At 33.7% G+C, this 11,834-nt stretch overlaps 1 protein-coding gene across 2 annotated transcripts; it reads left to right on the plus strand.

Annotated features, from left to right (window-relative positions):
* The first annotated feature begins 9,059 nt into the window (after positions 1 to 9,059).
* LOC110654644 (protein CHUP1, chloroplastic) lies at positions 9,060 to 11,026 on the plus strand. 2 transcript variants are annotated; one of them, XM_021810704.2, is made up of 5 exons: positions 9,068 to 9,810; positions 9,892 to 10,208; positions 10,296 to 10,407; positions 10,573 to 10,704; positions 10,777 to 11,026. In XM_021810704.2, the coding sequence occupies exons 1-5, from the start codon at positions 9,172 to 9,174 to the stop codon at positions 10,855 to 10,857; spliced, it is 1,281 nt and encodes a 426-aa protein (XP_021666396.1). In that variant the 5' UTR covers positions 9,068 to 9,171; the 3' UTR covers positions 10,858 to 11,026. The 2 variants fall into 2 exon arrangements, with proteins under 2 accessions (XP_058001829.1, XP_021666396.1); XM_058145846.1 differs by lacking the exon at positions 10,777 to 11,026 and having other exon boundaries at positions 9,060 to 9,810; positions 9,892 to 10,216.
* The last annotated feature ends 808 nt before the right edge of the window (positions 11,027 to 11,834 follow it).

Genomic DNA, 11,834 nt, shown 5'->3' on the forward strand with positions numbered 1-11,834 from the left:
CTAGCTGTCCAAACCAATACCGATCATCAAAACAGTAAAATGTACGGAATTGCTACAATGAGAGTGTTACACAATCAATAACACTACTAAGGCCATGACACAAAATGTTCAAATATACCGTGTTGTGCACCATGACAAGGCAAACTCACCCCACTAATCAAAATCAATGAGGGAGGCGGCTAGCTAGCTAATGAGTACTAATCCAAACTCATCTCAGACTGGGAAGCCAGAGAGGGAGGAAAGTGATCAAATATCAAACTCAACCCCACAAAAGGAGGAGGAACATAGTAAGGGACTGCCATGCCAAGTGTGAATCAAAAACAATTTCAAATCATATTATTCAACATTTCATGCAAAACATTAATTAATTTTCATTTCAAATTTCCATATACAAAGTAGGCAACACAACATTTCTCAAAGCATAGTTTAGCATAAAATGCTCCAAAGATGTATTCAAATGAATTTTCTAATAATAAATAGAAAGTGAAAAGTTATTGTGCATAAACCTTATGCGAGTCGCCTCTTGGCCTTGACTCGATGCCTCGGGTTCTTTTCCGGTATTCTTTTCAACTGAAACACACAGTTTCACAGTGTTTCAGTATCATAATTTATCATAAGTCCAAAAATAATTTCAAATTTATTTATATCTAACTTTAATATTCTTAACTTGACGTTCTTTAAAATTTGTATTTCGGAGTTACTATTCATGATACTATTCAAGTCGATTTGTTGACTTTCTAATGCTTAATAGGTATGGAAATTTCAATTTCACCCACATACCACATTTTGACTACCTAATTTGCTGATTTTAATTGTTTTCTCAAACTTTAAGTTTCTTAGGTGAAACTCCCAAAATTCCAGATTTGGTACCCTGTTTTGTACTGTTCCATTGGTCAAGTTGCTGTAGTAATTTGGCTAAGTTTTCTTCATAGAAGTTGTTCCTTATTATCTTAACTTTATTTCCCTTTTTGAATCACTTTATTTGGAGTTTTGTAGCCTAAGTTATAGCCATTTGAACATGGCTGGCCGGATTTGGTATTACCCAGAATTCTAGGCAAATTCTGGATTTTAGCAATTTTTGTGAGTTGAGTGCAGGTGGTTTTTCAAATAGGTTATGGTCAAAATTTGGGTTTGTTTTCTTCATGGAAGTTGTAGGGCTATGTCTCAGCTTTCTATCAGTATAAAATTCAGGTCATTTAGACCTTCCTAGACCAAGTTATGGTCATTTACGTAACTACTATTTATTTGGTCATTTTTGTACAGGTCAGTGTGCCCAATTCCGGATTTGGCCTAATTGTTCACTAAGTTATGGTCACTTTCGGGCATGTTTCCTAAATGAAAAATATGTCATTTTGTGTCTAGTTTCATTCCCAATTGGCCTCACACTAATTGAGTAGGTAAATTTTCAGTTTTGGTCCCTAAAAGGGACCTAGGTCAAGCTGCCTGCAGATTGACCTTAACCTATCCGATTTGGAACTTGTTTCCAACAATTCATACACACCACAAATGGTCACAATTGACCATTTCTCAACTCAAATAAGGTCAATAACATCAATTGACCAATTCTGAACTTTTCTTCCAATTTTTCACAAGCTCAAAACCCTAGCTACAAATAAAGTTCAATCTAATGCATTCAAAGTGCACATTCATGATCAATACACCTAATTAATCTCAAATAACCATTCAAACACCTCAAACTCATTCATTTCAAAACCTAACCCTAGCTGGCTGAAATTTCTATTTGGTCCCTCAACAATTGTTTTTGTTTGATTTTACACAATTTTAAAGTTAAGTGAGCTATATACACAACAAGTAAACTAAAATTTTCAAATTCAATCACTTACCTCCACTTGACTTTCAATTTTTCAATTTCACTCCTTGTCTCTTCTTTCTATCTTCTTCAAATGTTTTCTCAAGTTGGTCTAACAAGTTTTTGTGGACTACTTTGGGGTCAAAGTAGGATTAGGTGATTGTTTTAAAGCTTGGATTCAAGCTTCATGGTGCAACAATGGTGACTAGTGAGAGAGGTGGGGCGGCAATGAAGAAGAAGAAGACTAAAAATAGTTTTTCTCTTTTCTTTTTAATTCTTTTGTCTTTTAACTTAGTAATTATCTCATAAAATAAATAATTTAATTAATAATTTTAATTGGGTCATCAATAACTCATGGTGATGTCATAAAGCTTTTACTTTTTGAATTTTTCATTTCTTCTCTTTTTTTTTTTCCATAATTTCTTCAATTTAAATCTATACATCAAAATTTTAATTCCTCACATTTTATTGGATGGATAGGTCATGAGTCACCTCTAGGGGTGAATTGACCAATTTGCCCCTCGCTGGTCTGATCTGGTTTGCGAATAATTCGATATTTTTTTAAGATCTCTGACCTAATTATTTGACCTGCTTAACAATTCTTTTTCGTGATTTTCTCTTTTCCACTGTGTTCGCAATAGTCCTAAGGACCGCAGCGTCACATTTTACAGTTCGAAATTTGAGTTTAGATTGACCTCGCAATCATTTCCGAGAAGGTCACCAATCGCTATGACTCCTTGCTCATTTAACTTCTTGTGTTATGTTTTTCTTATTTATACTTAAATATTTGGCAATTACTAATTATTTGTGTTCAGGGCTTAACTAGGTGTCTTAGACGTGGTTCTAGTTCTCTTAATTGTCCAAACTGATACCGATCACTGAAACAGTAACATATACCAGGCTATGCAAATAGGGGTGTTACATACTAAATGATATGCTATAAGGCATACTACTAACAGATCTACAGTGTAGCTGAGCAAAGAAATGCCACATCCTGCGCTAAAGCACCTAATCTTATCCTATTCAATTGATGATTAATTTAATTCTATCATAACTTAATTAAGGAAATTTTAAATGAAAAACTGCAAGAGTTTTCCTGTATTTAACATTTTACCTATTAGAGAATTGACCTATTAAAAATATCCACATTGGAAAGTTCCAAATCTATAAGAAATTCAACATCAAAATTCATATTTCCTTTTTTAAACACATTCATTTTTATAAATAAAAATTTTCCTTCATTACATTCATTTACAAAATGTATACATTTATCATACATTTTAAAATTTAATTGCAAACTTTGTGTTTGATTTCAATACACAAGATCTTGCACTATCATGGGCCAATAATCTATACCAAAATGATGTGAGGAGGTGACAAGGATTGCTACTACAGATCAGTCTCAAAATCTCTGTCTCAAGTCTACTGGGTCTTATCACCTGGACCTTCGCAAGGAGAAACCATCACCATTAAGCATTTTAGCTTAGTGGTGCACTAATATAATGAAAATACCATATATAAACAAAATAATTTTCATGCTTGTATGAAATAAGGGAACAATACACATTTAAGTATTTATAAATCATTCAAAAGAATATAGAATTCATAACATCAAAAAGTTGTAGTCATTTCATTTGTTTAACTTTCTCTCATTTTTCTCATATTTCATATTTTCATGATCTTTGGACATATTTATATCCATAGGGTCTTTTCTTTTCTTTATTTCAATATTCGATTTTCTTAATTTGTTTTAGTGCCCAAAGTAACCTTTAACATGACTATTTGGACTGGATATGCGGGTTTTACTGACGCTGGACACTCGGTGCCTCCGGCCGTTATACCGTCGAACACATCGTTGCCTGCCGGGTATGTAATATAATTGGATATAAAAGCCATAGGAATAATCATATTGGACACTCGGTGCCTGCCAATGATTATTCAAAGAAATTATGAATAAGGGATAACCATATCGAATACTCGATGCCTACCAATGGTATCCGAGCATAGAAGCCATGGGCAGTACTGCTAATCTCATCCCTTATTGGCATGCCAATATATCCAACCCATGCACTACTATCTAGGCATACTCGGGCTAATTTATTATCATTAGCAATTCAAGTTCTCATTATTTCATTATCATCTCATTCATCATGGGAACATAGGTCTCAAACACAATTTCATATGCCATTCATGCTTAACATGTCATTGGCATTAATCACAATTCATGTTTTACACAATTATGCTTACATTTAATAAATTCTAGATTTTGTATCTCAATTTCATTAATAGATTTGGCCAAGGTACAGTAGGAATTAGGCCATACCTTCTTCATGAGAATTATAGATCTATGTCTTATATTTATTTTGGCTTTGGAATCACTCAATTTGCATTTATGTAGCTTGAGTTATGGCCATTTTGCCAAATTTGTTTAAGTGACCAAATCTCATGTTTCAGGTCACTTCCAGAATTGAGGCAGATTTCTAGACTCATTTTATCAAGCAAATTTGGATAGGATACAGTCATAATTTAACATTATGATCTCATATGATTTGTTCCCCTGTGTCTCAGGATTACACAGGTTCAAGAATTACTCAATTTGAAGCTTTGTAGAGTGAGTTATGCTCAATTTAGTGTGTACTGTTCATTTAGTCATTTTTGAGGTTCCAAAATTTGCATTTCCGGATTCCAGCCCTAATTCAGGTATCTTCCATTCAATTTTAGGTCAAGGGTTCTTCATGAAAATTGTTCCTCTCTGTCATATCTTTCCAACAAGGTAAAATTTACCTCATTTGGAATTATATACAATGAGTTATGTCTAAGTAAGTAGGACATGTTCAGATGCATTCTTTACTAATCACAGGATAGGTTCTGGGTAGTTTTTGGAACCCAAATTTGAACAAGTAGCAATTAGAATTTGTCATTTTATTCTTCAAGTAAGCTGTTTCTTTATGTCTTAGCTTTTCAAAAAATCAAGAATCATCTCATTTGGAGTTTCCTATGATAAGTTATACTCATTTAATTCAGACTATTCAAGGTGTCCTGCTCTTAGGTTTCAGGTTTTGTAACTCAAATTCTAGTAATTTTTCAAAGTATCTACACAAAGAATTTAAGCAACTTGTCTCCGTAGAAGTTTTAGTATATTGTCTTATTATTAGTTTGCCATTGGTTTCACATCAATTGGAGTTATTTAGATCAAGTTATGAGCATTTAATCCCACTAGACTTAAGTTGCCCAGATTCACACTTAATGAACAATTATCAATTCATTTAATCTCTTCACCCTATCATTAACGTTTCTCAATAAATACACATCTAATAGTTATAATACAAGCATAATAGTATTAAACAGGCTTCATACAATGAAAACCCTAATTACATAAATCCCTAACTCAAGTAGCAAAAACTTTAAAAATTTAAGGAGTTTCTTAGCACTAACCTAGATTTCAAGCCCTAATCACTTTCAATCAACCTTCAATTCCACCAAACTTTGACCCTCCTTCTTATCTCCCCAAACCAAAATTTCTTCCTTCAATAACACCCATAATTCCAATCAATTTCCATAGTAATCCCCCACAATCAAACTTAAATTTCATAAATTAATAACTAACTAAGCTTAAGTCATGCATTACCTCAATTGGGCAACATTCCTTCTTCACAAATCTTCCAAATTTCTTTGAATTCTTGCTTACTTTCTTCAAATCAAGGCTTGATGCTTGATTTTCTCTTAATTTCCTTTAGAAATTATGAAGGAATTCAGGTGTTTGGAGCTTGGGCATTGAAGCTTTAATGGAGGGCTAGTGAGAGAGAGTGGGACAGTAATAGATGGAAGAAGATGAAGATGAAGATGAATGATATTTATCATCTTTCATTGATGTTTATCTTATTTTAATCCTAATGGAAAAATTGTAATTATTGAGAAATAACAAACTTGTAAATATGTTAAAATCTTTAATAATTACATTTGACTTTTATTTTTAATTATACTTAATTATCCTAATCATAATTAATTAAGCTAATCGAACTTCATTAACTTAATTAGTCTCATTTTTTGTCAATATTTGACTTTTAAATCTAATTGACCAATTTCACTCTTACCGGGTTTCTGTCCGTCTTTTCCATTATACCCGATAAATTCCTAATTTTGTTTTTCACTTTGGTTTTTACTATGCTTATTTGAACTTATTTCTTTTCATTTCTTTGACTTTTTAATTCATAATAATAATCCAATTAAGCTTTAATTTAAGAATCTTGTAAGGTCCTATAGAAATTGAAGTAACAACCAAACCTATAGTCACTTTCTCGTGGAGTTACCCATCGCTGGGACTTGTGGACATTTAACTGGTTTCTATTCCACTTCTTTTATTTTTTTCAACCTTACTTGATCTTTATTAATCTAAATTATGACTCCTTACTTAAATTTAAGGGTAGTTCCAGACATCCCAGCTGTCTGGACAAATGTTAGTAACCGGAACAGTAGAATATACGGACTACCTAAAGTGGGGGTTTTACAGATTGGGCATGGGAGAGAGGACTATGGATACACTGAGGGATGCAGAATTTGGTTTAGAATTACTGGTCTTACTAAGGATGAACAATATGGAGAGATTTTGAATGATCAAAATGTAAATAATATGCTTGATTACAACAAAGGTGAACCTCATATTAATATCTATTATGTGGGAAATGCTGCTCCTTTGTGTGTTGACAAAGATGGTGTGGATGTAGTAAATGAAATGAATGTTGTGAGTCTTGAAATTGAGACAGAACAAAACATTAGGGACTATAACCATGTAGCTAATACAGAGGAATCACAGGGAGATGCAAGAGGCAATGAGAGTGAAGATGATGATTGTATTGAGGTTGATATGAGTATGAGAGGGAGGGATGAGGAAGTTGATAAGTTGAGCAATGATAGTTGTGATAGTGATTATAATGTTGAATATGAAAAAGTGATTGAGTGCTCATTCTTTGTAATTTCGCAATTAAGGTTCTAACTTGAATGTTGAAAGAGAAGAACTGAATTTGGGAATTTGGTTCATTCTCTACTTCTTTATATTTTTCCTTTTTTTTTCTTTATTTTTGTTCTTCTTCAGTACATTTAATCCATGTCAGCTGATTTGGTCTACGTTAGCTCATTTGGTCCAGGTCAGCTGAGATTCAACGGAGATCAGACAGAAAGGCTTCTTTTGTTAACGATGCGAACCTCAGGGTATCACTTTGTCACAAAGTAAACCACAGACCCTGAAGTGAAAATCGATTGAACCATAGGGTATTTTTTTGTGTTTTCTCCTAATAAGATTAATAGAATATCGTATATAAAAACAATTAAATTACAAATACGTACAACATCCAAAATAACGTAATTGCATGATATAAAAAAATTTGCGATAATTTTATATTATGACAATGAATAATTTAAGTATCTGTTATTAAAAATCAACATATTTTAAATAAAATAGAAACATTGTAAACTTAAAAAAAATTAAGAGTTTTAAATTAATTAAAGTTTATTTATATTTTTTATGTTAGAAAATTAAAGTGAAAAACTTAAAATTGATCATCTGAGAAATTATATTAGCTTTTTAAAGAAGAAAACGTCTTAAAATAAATAACAAATCTTTAGAAAATAATTTTAAAAAGTTATACATAAAAAAATTAAATCAAAATTAACGAGTATAAATAACGTTGGAATATAAACTAGTTGATGTAAATGCACCACACATCTAAGCTCAACTCCTTCGGTACAAAAGAAAAGAAAGGGCAATTTTTGATGGATTAAAAATCAGGGAACACCAGTTCCCTTAGTCCTGGGCCATCAAATTGCCTATTAGAATAAAGTCCAAATCCAGTGGTTTAAAGGCCACCATAAGGATAATGAACATTACTATTTGAATTCTTAATCGTTATTCAGAATATCAGCATCAAGTCATTAAAGTATTTTCTAATTTGAAACGTTTTAATTATAAGAAATTCTAAAACACTTAAAATAACAATTTTAAATCACTTGGGATGGTTTTCTCAATGTCAAAATTGCATCACAAACAACTTTCACCTACATCATTCATCAACATCTCAAGAGTTATAAGGAAGTTGTTGGTCTATTATAAGGTTCCCTGCTCATAGGGCATTTCAATTACTAGCTAAAGATGGCCATGGCCCTCCAAAAGCAAAGTTGAAATAATGGACTTCAAGGATTTGGCTATAAAGTTTTGTCGCCCTTCTCTTTGAAGCCTGAGAAGTGAGAAGGAAATCTCATTTCCAGGTTCTGCCTTCCCTACGCTTATATTTAGTATTTAATTTAATAACTCTTTTATTTTTTTAATTATATTCTCTACCACAATTATGATGTTGCAACATTCTATCTGATTCAACTACCATAGGAAGTAAAATTTCACCATCTGAGTAGTCTTTCACTTTAACCTAATATCAAAGTACATAATACAGAAGATAAAATAAATCAAATATACAAATATTAAATCACCAAAGATTATGCCCTCTAAAAAAATAAAGCTGGAAAAAGATTAAAGTAAAATCAGGAAAAACTTTATTCTGGTAGCCTGTAATTATCAATCCCTTCCTTTTCTCTTTATTATTTCTCTACTTGCTGTCAGCATCTTTACCGTCCTCCATTTCCCATGTTTTCTTTCCATTTTTATTCTTTTTTTCTCGCATTGCTTGATAAGTAAAGAATCACAAATGCACTCCAACACAATCAAGAACTGCAAAGAAATTCACATAGATCAACCATAGGAGGATTGACCCAATTCAATTTTCCCATTATTTGCCAACGTCCCACTCTTGATCTTACACCTGGACACAGAAGATGGTCATGAGAAGTCTCACACATGGGCACAGTTGAAAGTTTGCTATCAGTCCTGCTTTCTAATTGGGCCATGACTTTAGAGGGTTACGTGTAAAATGTAGAAGAGTGATTTTTATACACTTATGGATGATAAACCTAACAACGTATGCTATTGAAGGATAATGGGATCCTGCCATAATTTTAAGGGCAAATGATATCCATAGATGATCAACAAAAATAGACTTCAACAAGTAAAATTTGACCAGAGAATTTAATGTTGCACCTAACATAACTTCCTATAGACAACTGTTAACACATGCCAGCAAGCCCAAGAAATCTCGCCACACCTACACTATAAATACAGGAATTTCTAGCATCTGTAGCCAGCGAAGTATCGAAAATACCCTTTGTAAAACATAGTAGTCTGCATACATTACCAAGTGTAATTTGGGGTATTTTCGTTAGGCTTAGGTGAACATATCTTACTTGAAAAGTAAGATCATATTTAAAAGGGCACATGATCTAGCAATAGAACGAGACCCCATTCTGTCTTTCTTCTAATGAAAGCAGAACTAGAGAGAAAAATGCCTCAAGAAGAGGATGAATCCTTGATAATCTACCTCAAGAAAGAACTCGAAGCTTCTCTGATAAGGAATGATTCAGTGGAGAAGGAAAATCAGGAATTAAGACAAGAAGTAGTTCGTCTAAAAGCACAGATAAGTTCCCTCAAAGCACATGATAACGAGAGGAAATCTATGCTTTGGAAGAAGTTACAGAACGCCAATGATAGCAGCAAGAATGATGAATATCAACAGAAACCATCAGAGTTTGTCAAAGCATCAGAAAAGAGTGCAGAACTTCCTAGCCCAACGCCGAAAATTCAAGAATCAGTACCCAGAAAGGAAAGGCAATTACCAAATCCACCACCAAAGCTGATTTCTCCTGTCTCCTCTCCATTATCTGGAGTAAATAAAATGCCACCACCAACATTTGCACCACCACCTCCACCGCCACCATCAAAGATGTCTACTGGATCAAGATCAGTGCGACGTGTACCAGAAGTTGTGGAGTTTTATCGTTCGCTTACAAGGAAAAATGCCCACATGGAAAACAAAAGCAATTCTACAGCTACTCCAGGAACTGCATTTACATTGAACATGATTGGAGAAATTGAGAACCGCTCCACTCATCTTTCCGCTGTAAGTATACTGGCAGACAACTCTTTTCACTTGGTCATTTAAATATAAAACACCCTCTGATGACACCATGCTCATGCACAGATAAAATCAGACGTTGAAAAACGCAAGGAATTCATTAATTTATTAATCAAAGAAGTGGAGTCTGCAGCTTTTAAAGATATATCTGATGTGGAGTCATTTGTGAAATGGCTAGATCATGAACTTTCTTCCCTAGTTGATGAAAGAGCTGTATTGAAGCATTTCACCCAATGGCCAGAACGTAAATCAGACGCTCTAAGAGAAGCTGCTTTCAACTACCGAGACCTGAAAAACCTTGATTCAGAAATTTCATCATTTGAAGACAATCCAAAAGAACCTTTGGTGAAGGCTGTAGGAAAGATGCAAGCACTGCAAGACAGGCGAGCATGTACAAACTAAATTTGCAATAACGTCCTTCATTAACTGATCCCATGAATTAATGACATGATTAACCATTAAATTTACAGGTTGGAGAGAAGCATTAGCAACACCGAAAGGACAAGGGAAGGCACGGTCAAGAGGTACAGGGATTTCCAGATCCCCTGGGAATGGTTGCTGGACACGGGCTTGATTGGTCAGGTAGGTAGAAGATAGCTAATTTTACCATAAACATGATAGTTCAACTACTGACAATACCTTGCCAACTAATAAATTAGCAGACAATTATTAATAATAACAATAAAGATTCTTTGAGAGAGGTTTATCTTCATGCATGCTAAGAAGCAATCCTGATATTGTTTACAGATCAAATTAAGTTCTTTGAGGCTAGCCAAGGAGTATATGAAAAGGATAACTAAAGAACTGCAGATCAATGAGTGCTTAGATGAAGAGAATCTCCTGCTTCAAGGAGCTAGATTTGCTTATCGAGTACATCAGGTAAGCCTTTCTCCCACAAGCTCAGATCTAGAATTTATATATATCTATCTTACAAACAATTTGAACATTCAGTTTGCAGGCGGCTTTGACACAGAGACCATAAACGCATTTCAAGAATTGAAGAAAGCTGGCATGAGTAGTCATAAAGAATAGCATGTATTTAATTTACTTGGACACATGTCTAAATGAGAAATTATGGAGTTTGTTAGTAATGTGTTAATTAGAACCACGGGCATCTGGTGAACTTCTAAAGAGGGGGTTTCATAAATTATGAATTTTTGTATAAAAGTCAGGGCACGTTAAGGAACTGGTTCTGAACTAAGATGCTAAGCACCGAACTTAGTTATCTCAAAGTTTTGATATTATTGCTTGCAGTCCTTAGCATAAAGAGACTAAAGCTTATTTATTTCATACATGAAATAACATTTCAAATATCGACAAACAACAAAACCTAACAAAGGGAATAGATATTAAGTCAACCACAATAATTAAGACATCATTTGCCTTGCTGCAAATATATATTCTACCAAAAAAAAAAAACATCTTATACTTTGTATAGTGCATAAGAAAAGTATTCCATTTTCAGGGCCTTAAAATCTCCGCCAATCAATCCCAATCAGACCCAATACACACTGGGATTCCATTTAATCTTACAATCTACTGCACATATATGTTGGCCGACCGATCCAAGGAATAGTCCATTCTTATTAACAAAAAGTGAGCATACATCGTTTAGTCTGCATTTACCCACACTGCATCATGATTTTTCTGAGTGCAAGGAAGGCCAGAAACGAAATCCATTTGCGATATTTTCCTATTTCAACTTTTGGTATGGAAGGGTTGTAAAACTCCTACCAGGCGTTGATGCTCTGGTTTCACCTGTTGGCAAACCAAACATCTCAACAAATAGTCTGCTATTTCTTTCTTCATCCCTATTCAGTTTAGAGTTCTATACATTTTTGGGCTACCTTAATGCATCAAATGGGGAGATCTATGTGCCACAGCTAGAATATCATTTTTAAGCTCAACAATATTCAAACACGTAACGGACCTTGAAATGTTAGGCTACCATCACTTCTCAATGAGAAGTTTTCTTTAGTACCCTCGTTTATCTCCAAATCATACATCTG

This window comes from Hevea brasiliensis, chromosome 1, assembly GCF_030052815.1.
Source record: "Hevea brasiliensis isolate MT/VB/25A 57/8 chromosome 1, ASM3005281v1, whole genome shotgun sequence".
In the NCBI taxonomy this organism is placed as follows: Eukaryota; Viridiplantae; Streptophyta; class Magnoliopsida; order Malpighiales; family Euphorbiaceae; genus Hevea; species Hevea brasiliensis.